The sequence below is a fragment of the Salvia hispanica genome, chromosome 1 (genome assembly GCF_023119035.1).
Source record: "Salvia hispanica cultivar TCC Black 2014 chromosome 1, UniMelb_Shisp_WGS_1.0, whole genome shotgun sequence".
Lineage (NCBI taxonomy): Eukaryota > Viridiplantae > Streptophyta > Magnoliopsida > Lamiales > Lamiaceae > Salvia > Salvia hispanica.
In genome coordinates, this window is record NC_062965.1 from 1,154,741 (window position 1) to 1,175,032 (window position 20,292).

The window sequence follows — 20,292 nt, forward strand, 5'->3', positions numbered from 1 at the left end:
CTAACAAGGTTATAGGTACGTACAATCGTACACTAGTTAATTGTCTAGTGTACGTACCCAACCGATCTTCTTTCGAGTTTTGCAGTACTCCTTCCGCATATGCTTCTCCGTTCACTTCACTTTTTTAGCTCTCTATATCAACTTAATTAAGTACACTTCTCTTGTTCTCTTGCTAAAAATATACCTAACTTAATTAATACTCCTACTTAAAATGATTGGTGTAATGTAAATGATGAAAAAGTTTTACTATAAATGTAGTGTTTGTGAAGGTTCAAATATAATTAGTTGAAAAAATAGTGAGCCATATGATACAAAATGTAAATAAATTATAGTAATATATTGAAGATAAATGAAAAGGAATTGATTTTGTGGATTTATTAAATATATAAATATGAATTTATTATTTGGAACTTCGGAAATAAGAAATAGCTAGCTAGCCTCTCATTATTACAATGTAATTAAAACCCTAAGGTCCACAACATTTTTATTATTTTAATAAAGCATCTTGTGCAGCCTCCCAATTTATTTGAAAAATGTCAATAAACTCTTTCTTTTAGCTTCTAGTTATTATTTTCTTTCAAACATGTAGTCGTAGTTTAAACTCAAATCAAGCCTTGTTCAATTAAAAAAGTCGTCAAACTCAATTAGCAAAACAATTAAATATAAATTCTGATAATCAAGCTTTTACCACCTTGATTTAAGCCATGATGCTGGACTTTAATTCTTTATGTCTATTTACCTTGTAATTATTTCGTTATAAATTAAATGATTCAAATTTTCTATTCATTAGATAAGGACATCGACTAAACTGCTATATATTCATCATCTTAATTGTTGAATTCTTTATCTTTAATTATTTGGATGAAGTTTCACCTAGAGCCTTCTTGAATATATAGAAAATTACTCTTAGAAAGAGAAAAGTGGTTGGTATTAAACAAAGGTTAATTAAAGTTTTCCCAGTTTAGGTACTTCTGGAAATGTCTCATTTAACTTGTATTTACTTTTTCCATTTTCAATGTTTTGTAAAGGTAAAAAGTAAATAAATGTCACAAACGTATTAAAGTCTCGTACGTTAGAGGTTTAGCTAAATACCATCGAGTCATTTCATTCTTCTACAAAATTAGTTAATTTTTATCTTATGTAAGTTTTATCTTTTACGAGGTGAGTCAAATTCTCCAGTTACTAATAATACTATAATGTAAATAGAGTAAACTCGGATTTAGGTGAGATTGGGGTCGATTGATCATAGTTCTACCATCGAGTCATTTCATTCGTCCACAAAATTAGTTCATTTCTATCTTATAGAAGTTTTATCTTTTACGAGGTGAGTCAAATTCTCCGGATCTACTAATAATACTAAACATAAATAGAGAAAACTCGGATTTAGGTGAGATTGGGGTCGATCGATCACAGTTCTTTGTCCCGCCTCTGTCTTCCGACGCCACGAGTTCCGTTCTTCGATCCGCTAGTAGACGAAAGAGCGAGAAAAAAGAGAAAATCCAAGGGTGGTTTGGGCGGCGATCTCTCTCGTCACCATTTGTTATTCAATTCAACAATTCTTCGTCACCAAAAATTGAAGGTTTAACACATTCATGGACCTCCTTTTGCCAGCTCCCCTCCCCACGTCGCTTTCACCAACCCAAGCCAAAATTCAATAGCCACAATTTGGATATAATACAAATTAATCCCAAAGATTATAAAACTCTAGCATGATTGATGGTCGGTTTGTATCATAATCAAAGAAATTAAGTCATCAAGTGGGCCCCACCTCCCCCCTCTTACAACTATTCCTCTATTTAAACATATCAACCACTTTCATCCAACCATCACTCACTACCAATACTTGCCTTTGCTTTTGGTTTCTAGAGAGATTTAGAAGATGGAGAACAAGGAGGAGGATGTGCGGTTGGGAGCCAACAAGTTCCCGGAGCGGCAGCCGATCGGCACGGCCGCGCAGACGCAGGACAAGGACTACAAGGAGCCCCCGCCCGCCCCGTTGTTCGAGCCCGGTGAGATCACTTCGTGGTCGTTCTACCGGGCCGGGATCGCCGAGTTCATCGCGACTTTCCTCTTCTTGTACATCAGTATCCTGACCGTCATGGGCGTTCAGAATTCCCCGTCCAAGTGTGCGTCTGTCGGGATCCAGGGCATCGCCTGGGCTTTCGGTGGCATGATCTTCGCTCTCGTTTACTGCACCGCCGGAGTTTCAGGTGATTTGATTTAATTCGGTTTGATTTGACTTTAACCCCTCCACCCACCCATACTAAAAACAAAAAAAAATACGTTTTTTTTAAATGTGTGTGAGTTGGCCAAGCAGAAGAGTGGTAATATTTAAGACCTGAAGGTCTAGTTTGAGTCCATCAAGGCACGTTTTACGTTAATTTACATTAATTTAATTTAAAAATAAGATATTACTGAGACTAAAACTTAGACCTTCTCAGTAACTAACCGAGAAGGTCAAGATAAAGAAAAAAGTTGTGAATATCGAGGTGGAATACTGCAGGCGGACACATCAACCCTGCGGTGACGTTCGGCCTGTTCCTCGCGAGGAAACTGTCGCTGACACGGGCGGTGTTCTACATGGTGATGCAGTGCCTTGGGGCCATCTGTGGGGCCGGGGTGGTGAAGGGGTTCCACAAGACTCTCTACATGACCAAGGGAGGCGGCGCCAACGTGGTCAACCACGGCTACACCAAGGGCGATGGCCTCGGCGCTGAAATTGTCGGGACGTTCGTGCTCGTCTACACTGTCTTCTCTGCCACCGATGCCAAACGAAGCGCCAGAGACTCCCATGTCCCGGTACGCGTGCATATATATATATATATATATATATTAATATAAAATTAAATTAATTTATGGTGTATTTTAATTTTGGATTTTGTGTGTTTTTTTAGATATTGGCTCCATTGCCAATTGGATTTGCAGTCTTCTTGGTGCACTTGGCAACTATTCCTATTACTGGAACTGGTATTAACCCTGCAAGAAGTCTTGGAGCTGCAATCATCTACAACAAGAAGGCAGCTTGGGATGATCATGTAAGTTATTAGCCATATTTTTTTTATTATAATTAAATTACTAAAAAAAAGACAGATTGAAAAAATAGTTTAGTGTTTTTAATAAAAAATGAGACTCAATCTTATTAGAGATACAAGTTTATTGTATATAATTATAGACTAAAGTTGATAGAAATGCTAAAATAAAAAAATAAGACTATTTTTTTTGAGCAGATACAATATATTTTATTTTTCTGATCCATTGTTTTCTTGTGATGAAATTGCAGTGGATTTTCTGGGTCGGACCATTCATCGGGGCGGCCCTCGCGGCCCTATACCACGTGGTGGTGATTAGAGCCATCCCATTCAAGAACAAATGATAATGTTCTTTCTTGTCCCACACAATGAAAGCAGTCCCTTTTGATCATTCAGCTTGTATCATTAAATTTGTTTGAAGAAACAATATTGAGATGAAGATGATGGTGTGAGAGGGAGACTGAAAAACATATCCATATTGTAAATTTCCATATTTTCATATTTTATTTGGTTTGCTGTGTGTATTAAATCAACTGTGTAGGAGAATGTCAATTATGTGATGGGATAATGCTGAATAAAAAATGGGAGGGTTTTGAAATTAATTATTAAATGTTTATGTGGGTGTCATATGCCAACTTGTCATGATAAGAATTCACCTGCCCAAACCTACCATGTCCACACTTGTAATTATTGCAAATATTAGTACATATTTAATGGTTGGTTGAGTGTGACAATTCACCCTATAACCTATTTTTCTTGCCCTAATATATGTCTCCTTCCGTCTTAAAATAAAAGGACTAGATTTACTATTTTGGCCCTTCTTTTAAAATTAAAACAAGTATGAATATAGAAATTTTTTAACAAATAAATTTATAATGTGAATCTTATAATCACTAACTCTAGCTTCTATTATATTTTCATCTTTTTTACTTTTTCTCATTGTTAAAAAACCCCAATCAATGTTTTGGGTTATTAAAAAGTTGAAGTGTTGCTCCACGAGGTTAGCCCAATAGAACCAAAGCCCAATATCTACGAAGCCCATCCCAAGAAAATCTCTTTAACCCAACAAATTCCCTCTTTTTTTATTTTATTTTAATTCCAACAAATACAAAAAAAGCAATTTAGGAAGACCAAATTCCTCTTTCGTCCAAAACCCCTGCTCAAGCAACCGTGAGTCGAAAATCGGTGCGAATTCGGAATGGATGTGATCAAATCGCAGCAGATTTCCTCGCGGCCGATCGACAAGGTGGTCGTGCACCCGCTCGTGCTGCTCAGCATCGTCGATCACTACAATCGCGTGGCGCGTGACACCAGGAAGCGCGTCGTCGGCGTTCTGCTCGGGAGCTCCTTCAAGGGCACCGTTGACGTCACCAACAGCTACGCCGGTCAGTTTTCCTGCTTTGAAGATCAATTGTTAGATTCAATTTTGAATTCCGGAGTTAGGTATTCTGTAAATTAGTTGGAGATCTCATTAGAGCAGCTGCGGGTAAGGAGTTTGAATGGCACTGGAAATAGTAGCAGATTTGGATTGGGGATACGATTTAGATGTTAATTAGTGACTGTAATTCATTCTCTGAAAATTTCAATTTTTGACGCATACTATCACCTGTGATTTTAAATTTTTGGAAAGATAGGAAAGGAAAGGAGTTTTCGGAGAAATGCCAAATAGTAGCTGAATATGCTGTGATTGATCACTGTGAACTACTTATTGATTGCTCCGCACAGCTTATTATGTGTCGTTTTTATGTATAAATACTGGTAGCAGCATCTGCTAATGTACTTGTTTGGTATAAACAGTCCCTTTTGAGGAAGATGACAGAGATCCTAGCATCTGGTTTCTCGATCACAATTACCACGATTCAATGTTTTCTATGTTTAGAAGAATAAATGGTATGTGATATTCCAAGACTCCTGATTTTGATTAACTGATTTCAGTATTTCAGCTCCGAGCTTATAATGTGTCTATTGCTTCTGTCAGCAAAGGAGCATGTTGTTGGTTGGTATAGCACAGGCCCAAAGCTGAAGGAGAACGACCTTAATATTCATGGACTTTTCAACGAGTATGGTTTCTGTCTCAGACTCTCAATTCACAAGAAGCTGTTCTTTATTAGTATTATCTTCATTGGTCAGCTGCCTGGCAATTGCTGATTCTTGTTTGTGTTTTAATGGCATAGCTAGCGCTTAGAAATTAAGAATACATTTAACTTTTTGTGAGTCCTGATAGATGAATTGGCACTGCTAGTCTTTAAAAACAGTGGAATTTATTCTGCTGTCTCTCTTATGAAATTTTGTTTCTTTCTGAGAGGGATATGAAATTTGTATTGTTTTTATCCTTTTTCGTATCCTTAGTTTCCCAGCTGTAATTTGGTTCCCGGAAGATATTGCCAAGAATGTGATTGTTGACTTCCAAAAACTTAAAAACTTCCAAAAATTATTAGTTGCTTTCTAATTGTTTTATTTCGAATGTTCTCGGCTTTTATACTTATATTCTTATGTTCTCCCAGTACATATTCATTTTACCTATTTTTAGCTTGTTTAGATAAAATTGAAATGGGAACTTCCCATCTACCTTATCTATTCTTTCAGCTTGGTTGTCATTTCTTATTGCAGCTATGTTCCCACTCCTGTACTGGTGATCATTGATGTCCAACCAAAAGAGCTCGGAATACCTACAAAAGCATATTATGCTGTTGAGGAAGTTAAGGAGGTATGGCAAAAATGGTTGTGTTTTTAATGTTTATTGATCCATCCAGTTATTCAATGACAGGAAAGGAAAACTGAAGGCTACTAAGAAAAAACATTTTTCTGATTATGAGTAGGTTGATCTAATAGTTTGGATATTCTTGCAGAATGCCACTCAGAAAAGCCAAAAGGTCTTTGTGCATGTTCCTTCAGAAATTGCTGCCCACGAAGTTGAAGAAATTGGTATGCACACCTCACTAGAAACTTGCCTTTACTATGTTTCTTACCTTTGCTTTCATCTTCATAGGATGCTTTATTTCCAATTCCCTCCCACCTTTTTACTTAGCCCTTTGGACCGAATAGTTCAGGTTGTTGTTCAACTAAAACTGCTAATGCTTTCTATTGTCATTATGTAGGAGTGGAACACTTGTTAAGAGATGTGAAAGACACAACTATCAGCACCCTTGCTACAGAGGTTTATTTTAGCCCTAAAAGCCTTTTATTATCCTGATGTTAATGTTTTCTTGAATAATCATGTTTATCTCTATTATGTGCAGGTGACTGGAAAGCTTGCTGCTTTAAAGGGTTTGGATGCACGTCTGAAAGAGATCCGAAGTTATCTTGATCTGGTTATTGAAGGGAAACTCCCTCTGAATCATGAAATCCTCTACCATCTCCAGGTATTAGTGTGGCATTAATCTCTGTATTTTATACTACATGATATCATATTGATTTTCTTTCTTTCTTTCCTTCCCTTTTCTGCCAGCTCTTAATCTCTGTATTTTATGTACATGACATCATAATGTCTTGAAATGCTTCCAAATATCTGCAGGATGTATTCAACCTTCTGCCCAACCTAAATGTGTTGGAACTCGTTAAAGCTTTTGCAGGTAAAACAGATGGGCGTTAGTTAATGTTTATTTATTTCATGACATTTGCAAGTTTTGTTTTAATATTGTTTCTGACCCGTGTTCTGTTTATAGTGAAAACAAATGACATGATGCTGGTCATATATCTGTCATCTCTTATCAGAAGTGTGATTGCTCTCCACAATTTGATCAATAACAAGGTAAGAAATTCTTCTCATGTCTTGTTTTATTATAATAGTTTCCAACCTTGTTAACAATAGGATACACTCAGATTTGTGTGATCTTCTAAACTTGTAGGAGTAATAAATAGCAACTGTGACTTCGATTCAGATTTTACAAAGTTAAAGTATCATTATATGTTGGAACAATGCCGTTTTATCCTGAATAAACAATTTGGAGTGAAACCTTGCTTAAGATAACTTTTCGAGTATGATAATAAATTTATGTTTTTAGTGTAAGAACTATTATGTGTTTAGGTAAATTCATTAAACTAGTATAGAAAATACCAAGGTTACATGTTATTCTATGAGAAAATGAGCCACACGAAAGCTCGTTTTGCTATGTTCCTGAAATAGGCACGGATAGGCTTGTGGTTTGAGTTCCTTTGTTCACTATTGGTGAGATTTTGGAAAATTGATTGCAGATGCTTAACAAAGAACACGAAAAGGCAGAAGACTCGAAGCCAGTTGCTGTGCCTACTGCTGCTGGTAGCTGAAGATAAAGATCTTTCGAGGGAGTTTGCTTTCGTGTGATATTCCAGTCTTGGATAACTCTACTTGGAGATCTCAACAACATTTTGGCAAATACTGCAACGGGAAGCTTTCTCTGAGGTTCGACTACGTCTTCAATATTCATATTTGGTTTCTTCCCGTGAATTTTGAGATCCCGACTCATCCAGATTTGTAACATTATAGCGTCTCTCTCTCTCTCTCTGTCCCCTTTTATATGTACCAATGATGCACACCTCAACAGATGGAATGTTGTTGTTTTCTAGCTCTCTAGAGTGACTGAATATGTCAAGCTTCAGAGCTTCTTTGCTAATTCATCTTATTTAGCTTTTTATTTAATCCACCATATGCAATTTCTCCCACCTCTTCAATTACAAATCCACATAATTAAGGATTTAACAGTTTTATTTTCTTTTGTTTTGCTTTTTTTATTGGACAAATTTTTCTACATTAGTCATTGTAAAAGTTTGGGTGGATAAAATCATGGCCATCTAAAAAATGTTATTATTATTATTATTATTATTATTATTATTATTATTATTAAACCGCAAAGACAATATGATATCTATATAGAAATTGGCCATACCAAAAATTCATTATACAAAAAAATTTGTTAAGATAGAGGTATGGTTTTGACTCATATCGAATTTTTGGTGTGGGTAAATGGTATGACAGTTTTGGTACGGTATATCGTATCGACCCATGCATAATAATAACATATTCAATGTGAGTTTGGTAGATTCATTGAATAGCATGACTACCAAGTTTAGCCAATCTATTTTGAGAGTAAGGAAGTAGTCAAAATATGTCTAGACTCTAAAAATACTCCCGGGCTAGGTCTATTTCGTCAAAATGGGGTGCATCGAGTCTTGCTGTTTGCTACACCAATGCCAGGTGTCCAAGAGGCGGGTACCCGCCATCTTGGATGTGGACCAACCAATCATGCGTGCAGCCCGATGTAGCAATTGGTGTTGGGAGATGTCGTCGACTCGTCGGGAACAATGGTTGTTTGGTGGTTGATGCTGCCAATTGTGTCTCGGTGAAGCGGTGGTTGATTATCTCATGTTCCAAGCGAGTGTTTGTGACTTGTTTGGTGAGGTTACTGATTGCCGCCATGACCTGGTCAACCGATCATCGATCGTGTCTCACTAGGGTTTTCCGGTTCGGACATGTCTAGTGGTGATGGATGCATCAAGAATCGGGATGAAAGCACCAGTTGAGTTTAAGCTTCCTACATTTCATTCGCACGCCGATGGACTAGAGAACAACAGGAGATTATATACATGTAACAAAGTTTGATTACTTCGCAAAGAGAGCATATGATTTCACGAGAAAACTATAGAAACTAAAGAGCAATAGAAATAAGATTATTGTATTTCTTGATTGGAAAAGTGAATACAAAAATCATATTTATAATAACTAACCCTATGCGGTTCGACTCAAATTCATTCCGGGAAAGAACCGACAAAGAAAACCCAGAAGACAGCTTTAAATTCTGTTGATAGACTCTAATTATTCAATAATGGAAATAAACATAACTCTTGGTTTCGTTATTAGATAATATGGTGACTAGTAATCCGATACATATTGCATGAATTCCTGGTCGGATAGTAAGTGTGCCATAGTGTTTGGAGCCAAAACCACCTCCAAGTCCACGGTTCCGTCCCCATTGGGGCCTGGAAAGGCCGAAATCTTCCCGTCGAACTTATTGGCGCGGCCGCTCCGGACCGCAACGGGCCGGCCCCACCCGAAATCATTCTCGTACATGGGGAACCGGGGCGAGCTCCCCATCGTGATCATCGCCCCGTCGAAGTTCCCCAGCGGGAAGACCCGCGGGTCCCGCTCCCACCTCTCCACGTACCTCCTCACGGTGGCGTTGTCATGCGCCAGCACGCTCGTATTCAGCTGCTTGGCGCACCAGCGGAGGTCCTTCCCCAGGACCTCCTTGGCAGTTGCCTGCGTCGGGATGCTCTGGATAGCGTTCCCGAAGTAGAGCGGCTCGAGTCTCGGCTCGAGCCGGTGGCGGCAGTTCACCGCCATCCGGAACGTCGTCATTTTTTCCCTCGGAAGCTTTCTGGCGCGGGTGACCCCGCGCCAGAGCAGCGCGCAGAGCGATTGAAACGACGAAATCTCAACCGAGCTACGGGCGTTAACTACGGATTTAAGAGCCTGAATCGATTCTCTCTTGAATCGGAAAATCCTCTCCCTCACCGGCGAATCGGTCGAGAATGTGACGCTCGGGCCACCCTCCGGCAGCCTGAGCACCACCGGAGATATCAAAATCGATGCACGACTGAAGTCCGTCGCCCTAGAAATCCGCCTCATTCCGCGGCTGAGATCCGCAAATCTATTGAAGAAATTCCAGAACGAAGTCCCATCCACGACGGCGTGATTGACCACGCAGCCGATGAAGACGCCGTCGGCAAGCTCCGTCACCCTAACGGCCAAAATTGGGCGAAAATGGCCATCGTAGCTCACCATCAAATCAAAGGGGAAAAACTGCTTGAAATCTTCCGGCACGTCGCGGAATCCTATCAAATTCCGGACGTGTAGATCGCCGGCGTAGGCGTGCGAGAATTCCGCCCCCGCGTCGTTGCAAGTTATGTAGACATACCCCTGGGAATCGGTGGCGAGGCGCCCCGCGAGGGGCGGGAATTGAGAGAGCGTGGTGGAGAGGGCGCGCTTCAAACGCGAGACGAGCTCCGACACCGGAATCGATGGACGGGTAAATAGGCAGCCTTTTTGAATGTAGTGGCAGGAAAGCATGGGGAGATCGGAGACGGAGAGCTTGAGATAGCCGAGAGTGGATGCGCGGTCGGGGAAGACCGTGCATTGGGAAACTAGCGGGAGAGACGACGAGGAACTCATTTTTCTCTCTAATGAGGTGAAAGCGAAGGGAGTGAGAGTGATGGAGGGTAGGGCGGTATTTATATAGGGGAGAAGGCGGGAAAATTCGAATTTATTAACGGGAACGGATGGAGTAATTAAACAAGATTATCTTAATATTATGTCTAAAATATTACAAAATTTAATTGAATTTGAGATAAATATTAACAAAATTTGTGATTTAATTTCCTATCCAACCCATAACTCATAATTTTAATAATTGTTGTAAAAATCTGGTTATAAAGTAATTATTGTTTCAAATATTTGGGGCATAAGCGATAACTAATTCTATTAATCTAAACAACCCGAATGATAATTATGATATACGGAGGAATAAAAAGAGAAATCATGATAATCAGGTGATATTACATTAAATACTATCGATTCATTTGCAAATTTTATTTTCTTTTTGCTTTTAACTTTTTCTTCCCTTCCATTTCTTTTTCACTTATGCATTTTTTTTTTACTTTTTACTTATATATTTTTTTTTTCATGTTTATGAAATTTTCTACCTTTTCTTACTTTTTTGGTGTAATAGTATTTTTAATTATGTTTTCTACTAGTGAATATATTAGAGTTAGATCATGATTTTGGTGTTAAAGATTTTAGTATACTAAATACACATTTAGACATACCATTTTTTATTTAAATAATTATGCGATTTTTATTTTAATTATGTATTTTTATACTTATTAATATTTTTATATTTAAATATATCAATTTAAATAAATGTGTAAAATTGAAAATAAACAAAAATAATAAATCAAACAAGTGGCTTGTGGGATCATGGATACTAGAAATTTGGGTAGATTTATTGCACAATATCTTCCGCCATTAAATATCTTATATAGTCATTTTGATATATTTATATTGTTTTTCACTTTTGCTATGATAAATAAGCCTCGCATTCTAATAATCAATTACATCACATTTTATGATAAAATTAATACTTAAATAAATAACTCGTATTTTATAAATTACTTTTACATATTTTTCTTTAAATTTCTTCAAATTCATACAAGTATAGTTGCATAGTTAATCTTGGGCTAATACTCTATACTCTTACATTTACTATTTATGTCTTCTATAGTATCGCATATGTTAACATATGCGATATTAATACAACACATAAATAGTATCCACCGTAGCACGGTCAAGACCCGACCCATTAATGAATGAAGCAGATCTGAGTTGGGCTTATAACAAAGCATTTTTCAAACTCAAGCTCAGTCCACACTCAAGAAGTCAGACCCATCAGAAGCCTAACTAGACCCAAGATTAATTCAACTCGGATAACACACACAAATATTAATCTTATATTTTAATTATTTCTATTACTGGTTTTAACATAAATTTATGTGTGCTTATGTCTTAAAAATGCATAATTTTTTAAACTTTCTATTTTAGGAAGTTGACCTCATAATTCACTAACACTGCTTATACCATCTTTTCTCTTCCGGTCTCTGATTTTACTTATTTTTCTCTACTTATTTTATCAATTCTTCTATTTTACTTTTCTAATGACGTAATATTAACTTTTTTAAAAGTTTCTACTTCCTACAATCCACATTAAATATCTCATATTTATTATTTAGATGATTCCAAATAAATATTTCATCTAACTTTTAGTGGCCTCTGAATTCAACTGAGTTATTCTTACTCACATTCTGTTAATACAAAATTATAGTACATGAAAGTAGGATTTTCTATCCAATTTTTCACAAAGCCAAACAATTTTTTAAAATCCACACCGATTAAATACGAGACATTTAACGTGGACGTGAGTATTTTCAAAAGACGGAGGTGGTATATTTATATGTTAAATTTTTTTTTTGCAATTGATATTTCTAAGAAAATAATTGTAATAATAACATAAATTTGTTTTTTTAAATGCAAACAGTGTCTTTCCCAATTGATTCCATTTCCTCACTCTCATTCTCACCCGCCGATTAAGGAAGATGAGCGGAAGGGCTGTTGTATCTGCAATCAATCTCATTCATGGAAGAGGATTTCTCAATCATAAATCGGGTATTCTCTCTCTTCTCTTCCAAGGCTTTTCAACCTAAGCTGCGCACAATAGATTTTAGTAATGTTAAAGAATTAGATGATGCTATTAAATTGTATGGAAAAATGAAGAGTATGCGGCCTGAGCCTTCTATTCGAGTGTACAACAACCTTATGAGTGTTTGTGTGAAGATTGAGCAGTATTCAATCAGGCGCAACAATGGAACAGCCTCATTAATCTGCCTATTCCTACACAGCACATCCAACAATGTAGTGTAAGTATGCAAGTCAGGACAACATACTTGTTGGGCTTCCATATCCTTGAAAAGTTTCAGGCCCTGAGCAAATCTATTTTTACTAAATGATCCATGTATCATGGTGGTATAAGTATGCGTATTATGCACCAAACCTTTACTAGGAATTTCAAGAAAAAGAAGCCAAGCATCATCAACGCATCCCTTCTTGCAATATCCATTTAATAAGATGCTATAACTAACGATGTCAGGCTTTAAGCCCATCTCTACCATGGAATCAAGAAACTGTTTTGCTCTATCTATTTCACCTTTCATACAAAATCCATCAATAAGTGTATTATATGTGACGACATTGGGAGAAATGTTTTGTTGCGTCATAATTTCCAATACATTTGTAGCCTCTTCCATCTTCCCTTCCTTACAATATGCATCGATCAATATATTGAAAGTATGCACATCCAAAGATATCTTCGAATTGGCCATTTCATTCAATAAGTCTCCAACATCGGTATGCCTACCATTATCACATAGTCCCTTAATCATGGTAGTATATGTGACAACATTAGGTAAAATACCCTTGCTGATCATCTCGGGCAGAAGTTTCAAAGCGTTGCATAACCCATCAATCAAGTGCAGAATCATAACACACAATTAGGTTCGCAAGCATTTAAACCCGGAACCTTTTGGTATAATTTCACAACGTCAGCCTCCTTACCCTCTAAAAACAATCCTTTAATGAGAGGGCTGATTGTCGCAGCATTTGGTTCGAAACCATTCTTAAAAAAGAAGCTGGCCATTATAGCAAAACAAGACTTTATATCTTTCAAGTGACAGCAACAGTTAATTGCAATACTCATAGTGTAACAATTAACAGGGAATCCCATCCGAAGCATTTCATCGAACACATTAAGGGCAAAAGAATACTGCTCAATCTTTACACAAACACTCATAAATTGGTTCCACACTCGAATAGAAAGCTCTTCATTTCTCCGAACAATTTAACAGCATCATCTAAGTACTGAAATCTATTGTGCGCAGCTTAGGTTGAAAAGCCTTGGAAGAGAAGAGAGAGAATACCCGATTTATTGAGAAATCCTCTTCCATGAATGAGATATCTCTTTTATATATGTAAAACTTTTTCATGGTTACATTGTGATTAGAAGTAGGACCGTAATTCCTATTAATGGTGTTTTAGTATTTAAGTGTATATGTTATTAATAATATGATACTCTATCTGTTATAGAAATGTAAAAATGTTTCAATGAAAGGTGATATACTTCAATATTTATTTACTTTTATAATTTTAATTGTCTAATAAAAGTTTGTGGTTTGTGATTCGTAATTCTCATTTCATTCAATTAATTCACAACTTACTTAAAAATGATCTTTTATTTATATTATTTGCATGAACATTAATTTATTTTTATATTAATTTAAATATTTAAAAAATTAAGTAATATCTATATGGCATAAAAATAACATAAATATATGTTTATACAACAATAATTTAGTTTTATACAAAATAATACTGTAACAAATTGAATAAACTCACAAATAATACAACTCAGTCACTATCATTATTTGGTAATAATCACAAAAATTTCATAATGGCAATCTTGTGAATATTCTCAAAACTCCCCTTTTATATATTGTATAGCTTCACACGTATGTCAAATTAAATTAATCAAAGCCGTATTTTTTTTCATTAATGTTACAAAAATTTCATAATGGCAGTCTTGTGAATATTCTCAAACTCCTCTTTTATATATTGTATAAATATAGTGTATAAATTGTATAAATTATAAATACTCATTTGGTATTTATTATTAATCCTTTAAATTGTTGAAAATAAGTTGTGAATAGTTATAACAACTCTTGTTATATATTTCCTTCATCCCATAAAAATATGTATGTAAAAATATGTATGTAAAATGATGGATAATCAAGTTTAAAACCTTCTACTAAAAATGATGGACAATCAAAGTTATTGATGCTTGATCTATATGACCAATCTCGAATTTTATTATTTGGAAAAATATTATTTTAATATAAAAGTGTACTAATATCATAATTATCATTATCTTAATAATTCAATCAGTTACTTCACATGTATACATGAGTAGTTGGTTGACGAAAATTATGTGGTGTGTATCTGAAGTTCAAATTTTACTTTCATATTGAAATTCAATTATAGATACTATATAATTTGGTTATATGTAAAAGTTAATAATTTTTCATCATACATTCGTGGATAAAGTAGCAATATAGAATACATTAACGTACACTTTAGTTAGTTAACAATTTTTCACAATACATTTGTGAAGAAAGTAGCAACATAGAATACTGAAAGTACACTTTAGCTAGTTAACAATTTTTCATTATACATTTATGAATAAAGTAGCAATATAGAATATCCACCTTACACTTTGGCTAGTCCAACGGATAATTAAGTTATCCAATTTTAGAAGTGTCAATTGGGTTGAGTCAGCCCGGCCCGATACAGGCTTACCTTGAGCCAATAATTTGAGGATCGGCTTGATCAAGCCAACGAACGAAGCAGGTTGGATTGGTTTGAATATCAATCAATAAACCTAGACCTAGCTCAACCTAGGCCCATTTCATAAGTGAAATTGAGCTGGACTACACATAAAATTACTCCCTCCGTCCCGGCTAAGATGACACATTGCTTAGCCGGCATGAGATTTTAGGAGTTATTGGTTAAAGTGTTTAATTGGAGAGAGAGAAGGTGGATGTAGGTATTAAAGTAGAGAGATAAAGAAAGATGAATATTTTAATAGGAGTGAGAAAATGTGGTTGGATGTATTAATTGGAGAGAGAGAGTTACCAAAAAAGGAAATAATACGAGAATATCTCTACGAATATCTCATATCTCTATTATTTAGTTTAATATTTATTTAGCATATCTTTCCTATATTTTCCTATATATCTCTTAGGATCTTTTGTCTTGCTCATTAAGTTAGTATCCCTATTATAAATAGGGCTATTGTTATTCTCGTTATTCAATGAAGAAATATCAAAGTATTTTATTTATCTTTTACGCTATTTCATTTTCTGCAAAGTAATCTTGGTTTGATCGACCGGCAAAGCTCCGGCGACTGCCTTTTATCGTGTTAAGGGAACTTAACCCTTAACAGGAAATGTGTCATCTTAGTTGGGACAATCTAAAAAGGAAAACATGGATCTTAAGCGGGACGGAGGGAGTAGTTCTTTTATTGCACTTTTTAATTTCTTATGTATTTTAAAAACTAATTAAATATTATAAACTAAAAACAGTTACTACTATTACACTATGTATAAGAATTTATATTAGTATATACTATTTGTTGGACGATATTGGAACATGCTTGACCTAACCCATTTTTTCTCTTAGCCGGAATGGTTAGACAGAACCAGAGAGTCAAGTAAAAGCACAAAACGAATATGAATTCTCATTAACCAAAATACAGAAATGCAAATAGAATCCTCAACAACTAACCGTTTAGCTCATCCAAATATAACAAGTTTTGAAAACAAATATACTCTGATAATACTCGCATGTTCGATTGCATCACATTCACGCAGAAGCATTAAGGAATTGAATTCGGCTTGAAGCTCCGAGACATAAACCTCTTAGGCTGCATCAATCCTCGCCCTGCACTAGAAACAATGAAGCATGCGTAGAAACAAACATAACATGAACTATAATCAGCAGTTTCAATATATAATTTTCAGATTAAACTCTCTTGAAAAAGACAACTGAATGGCATAATATAAGTTCGAGATCGTGCAGTATTAGTATGCATAAAGAATGGTGATAATATCACTAACCTCCACTTGATAAGGACTCGGATACAAATTACTTGGGCCCAAGATCCTTCATCAATTTGAGGAAAAAATCATCTCCATCTGGCATCGAGGAAGTTGCAGAATCGGCTGAGAATCCCTTTTCACGCATTTCTTCCATGAATGATTTTGCGCCTTGTAAACCTCATTTTGCTTTAGCAGACTCCCGATGATGACATTGTATGTTACTTGATCAGGTCCACAGCCGCGATCCTCCATCTCTACCAGCAAACGTTTTACCTCCTCAAAAGACCCTTCTTGACATAATGAACCAATGATCGTAGTATATATCTGAAAATTAGGTTGTACACCATTTGAAGGAAGTTGATTGAAAAGATGTCTCGCAATGCCATGTTTTCCAGTTTTGCATAATCCATTTATGAGAGCACCATACGTGACTTTGTTCGGGGTAAATCCTTTATCTTCAATCAGGCGCAACAACGAAACAGCCTCATTAATCTCTCTATTCCTACACAGCCCATCCAACAATATAGTGTAAGTGTGCAAATCAGGACGCAGTTGTTGGTCTTCCATAACCTCGAAAAGTTTACAGCCCTCGGCAAATCTACTCATACTAAATAATCCGTGTATCATGGTATTATAAGTATGGTTATTTCGCACCAATCCTTTATTTGGAATTTCAAGAAAAAGAAGCCAAGCTTCATCCACGCTTCCCTTTTTTAAATATCCATTCAATAAGCTGTTGTAGGTAACAATATCAGGGGTAAATCCTTTATCTTCAATCTTGCGCAGCAACAAAAGAGCCTCATCAATCTCCCCATTATTACACAGCCCATCCAACAATATACTATAAGTATGCAAGTCAGGACAACATACTTGTTGGGCTTCCATATCCTCGAAAAGTTTCCAGCCCTCAACAAATCTATTTTTACTAAATAATCCATGTATCATGGTGCTATAAGTAAGTGTATCATGCACCAAGCCTTTATCGGGAATTTCAAGAAAAAGAAGCCAAGAGTCTTCCACGCTTCCATTCTTGCAATATCCATTTAACAAGATGTTATAGCATACAATATTAGGCTTTAAGCCCATCTCTACCATGGAATCAAGCAACTGTTTTGCTCTATCTATTTCACCTATCATACAAAATCCATCAATAAGTGTATTGTATGTGACCACATTGGGACAAATGTTTTGTTGTGTCATAATATCCAGCATATTTGTAGCCTCTTCCATCTTCCCTTCCTTGCAATATGCATCAATCAATATATTGAAAGTAAACACATCAAAAGATATCTTGGAATTGATCATTTCATACAACAACTCTATAGCACATGTATGCCTACCATTGTCACACAGTCCCTTAATCATGGTATTATATGTGACAACATCAGGTAAACTACCTTTACTGATCATCTCGGTCAGAAGACGCAAAGCGTCATCCATATTTCCACCCTTGCAGAACCCATCAATTAATGCGTTATAAGCCTTAATGTTGGGTCTCCACCCACAACTTTCCAATCTACAAACCCAATCATAAGCTGCAATGACCTGTCCAGTTTTGCATAACCCATCTATCAAGTGCAGAATCATAACCTGATCAGGCTCGCAAAGTTTTAAATCCAGAACCTTTTGGAATAATTTCACAGCTTCTGCCTCTTTACCCTCTAAAAACAACCCTTTAATGAGGTGGCTGATTGTCACAGCATCTGGTTCGAAACCACTCTTAAAAAAGAAGGCCATTACAGCAAAACCAGAGTTTATATCTTTCAAGTGACAGCAACAGTTAATTGCAATACTCATAGTGTAAATATTAACAGGGACACCCATCTGAAGCATTTCACCGAACACATTAAGTGCAAAAGAATGCTGCTCAATCTTAACACAAACACTCATCAGATTGTTGTACACTAGAATAGAAGGCTCAGGCCGCATACTCTTCATTTTTCCAAACAATTTAATAGCATCATCTAATTCTTTAACACTACTGAAATCTATTGGGCGCCGCCGCTTAGGTTGAAAAGCCTTGGAAGAGAAGAGAGAGAATGGAGGAGAGAGAATACCCGATTTATGATTGAGAAATCCTCTTCCATGAATGAGATTGATTGCAGAAACAGCAGCCCTTCTGCTCATCTTCCCTAAATCAGCAGGTGAGATTGAAATTTGGAAGTGAGGAAAAGGGAAACAATTGGCAAAGAGAGTTTTCGCAGTTAAATTTTATATGAAAGGTTTAATGAAATAAATACACATGGAAGGTATACCTAAAAACAAGCTTTGAAACTGTAAATGTAATCTTGTGTTTTGATTTGTTCAACATCTTTTGCTAACCAATCATATATTATAAGGCTCTTTAAGTATAAATATTATAAGGCTCTTTAAGTATTTTTTATTTTCTTTATAAGGCTCGTTAAGTTAATAAGACTATATCTTATGATCAAATATGTATAGTATTATTTTCACTATGTACAGTTAAATCTCATGATTTTATCATGAATAATCATACACTCCACTCGTCCTTAAATAATGTGGAGTTTTAATATAAACTAGTATCACGTCTGTGTTATGCACATATTAATATATTTTTAAAATATTAATTTTTAATTTTTAATTAATTAAAATAAAATTAGAATCAATATTGACATTAAATAATATGAGTAACAATTTTAGTCATATGAAAAGAGATACTTATAAGTCCTATTCATGGGTTAGCGCCTCAATTCTAATAAAATATGTTGATAAATAATCTATGTGAGTCCTATAATGGTTTGGTTATGAGAAGAGATACAATTGTCCAAAGATTTTGAATAAACATATGAGTTGGTTCTGTTACAATAGATAGTTAATCTTTAATTTCACCTAAAAGGCTATTCTAGTTTTATTAAAAAAACATTCACATTAGTTTTAATCAGATATGTTTTAATTATGATTGATAAAAAATTTCAAATACTAAGAGATAGTAATTATGATTCTCTCTACATTCACATTTAAACATTTGTTAATTTTATTTGCTGATTGAATTTGTGTTGTACATATCTGAAGTTATCAAACTACCGAGACATGTTCATTTGAGTCGGGTTGGTAAATTCACTCCCATTATCTCTTTTCCTAAACTATAAATTATACTCCTAGTACTGTAATTCGTAGTTATTAAAAATGTTTAATTCTAGTACTATTTAAAAAATTTAATTTGAATATTAGCAAAATATATGGAAAAATATATGATCTAATAATATATTCAAGATTTATGGACAAATATGAAGAAAATGAGATCATGAATACAAAGCGGCACTAGTGTTCTTTTAATCACAACATCATTCCAATCATATGCTGATACGAGAATATCTCTACGAATATTCCATATCTCTATTATTTAGTTTAGTAGTATTTTTTTAGCATATCTTTCCCATATATCTCTTAGGATCTTTAATCTTGCTCATTAAGTTAGTATCCCTATTATAAATAGGGCTATTCTCATTATTCAATCAAGAAATACAATTACCTTTATCTTATTTTTACCGTTTATTTCAATTCGGTATTAATCTTGGTTTGATCGACAGGCAAAGCTCCCGCGACTACCTAGTCCACCTCTTAACAAGATTCCGGCGTATATGGGAAAATATGGGAAAGATATACTAAATAAATACTAAACTAAATAATAGAGATATGAGAAATTCATAGAGATATTCTCGTATCATATGCTGCCACATGTCACTTATAAGCAACAAAAACTAGGTTATTAAGCAACAAAATTAATGGATGGCGTTGACAGATTTCTGCGAATTGCACAAAAGACTATTTATATTGCATTCAATGCAGTTTATTTTGCATTTTAGTCTACAATGCAAAATAAACTATATTTAATGCAACATAATACTCTTTTATTTCAATTCACGAAAATCCTTCAATGTCATTTACTAATTTTGTTGCTTAATAAAGTTGTTTTATTGCTTATAAGTGTCACATGACAGTATATAGTTGGAAGAATATTGTGATTCTAGTTTGAGTTAATTTTGATGTACAACGATATGAATACTAG

The 20,292-nt window shown here is 35.3% G+C and overlaps 4 protein-coding genes and 1 pseudogene across 4 annotated transcripts; 2 read left to right on the forward strand and 3 right to left on the reverse strand.

Annotated features, from left to right (window-relative positions):
• The first annotated feature begins 1,811 nt into the window (after positions 1–1,811).
• Positions 1,812–3,631, forward strand: LOC125200877 (probable aquaporin PIP1-4). The gene is made up of 4 exons (XM_048098690.1): positions 1,812–2,210; positions 2,504–2,799; positions 2,895–3,035; positions 3,281–3,631. The coding sequence occupies exons 1-4, from the start codon at positions 1,880–1,882 to the stop codon at positions 3,371–3,373; spliced, it is 861 nt and encodes a 286-aa protein (XP_047954647.1). The 5' UTR covers positions 1,812–1,879; the 3' UTR covers positions 3,374–3,631.
• Positions 3,632–4,140: 509 nt separating this feature from the next.
• LOC125200738 (26S proteasome non-ATPase regulatory subunit 7 homolog A) lies at positions 4,141–7,647 on the forward strand. The gene is made up of 10 exons (XM_048098490.1): positions 4,141–4,414; positions 4,827–4,919; positions 5,008–5,089; positions 5,640–5,736; positions 5,879–5,954; positions 6,128–6,186; positions 6,269–6,391; positions 6,544–6,601; positions 6,695–6,780; positions 7,224–7,647. Exons 1-10 carry the CDS (start codon positions 4,228–4,230, stop codon positions 7,293–7,295), a joined length of 933 nt encoding a protein of 310 aa, XP_047954447.1. The 5' UTR covers positions 4,141–4,227; the 3' UTR covers positions 7,296–7,647.
• A 1,230-nt stretch (positions 7,648–8,877) lies between these two features.
• On the reverse strand, positions 8,878–10,176 carry LOC125200737 (BAHD acyltransferase DCR-like). The gene has a single exon (XM_048098489.1). The coding sequence runs from the start codon at positions 10,174–10,176 to the stop codon at positions 8,878–8,880; it is 1,299 nt and encodes a 432-aa protein (XP_047954446.1).
• A 1,967-nt stretch (positions 10,177–12,143) lies between these two features.
• LOC125210012 lies at positions 12,144–13,595 on the reverse strand (annotated as a pseudogene).
• A 2,346-nt stretch (positions 13,596–15,941) lies between these two features.
• LOC125200734 (pentatricopeptide repeat-containing protein At1g62914, mitochondrial-like) lies at positions 15,942–18,413 on the reverse strand. Its single transcript, XM_048098480.1, is given in 3 exon segments — positions 15,942–16,104; positions 16,281–16,428; positions 16,431–18,413. Coding segments are annotated over 2 exon segments (2,079 nt in total). The 5' UTR covers positions 18,390–18,413; the 3' UTR covers positions 15,942–16,104; positions 16,281–16,308.
• Between the last annotated feature and the right edge of the window lie 1,879 nt (positions 18,414–20,292).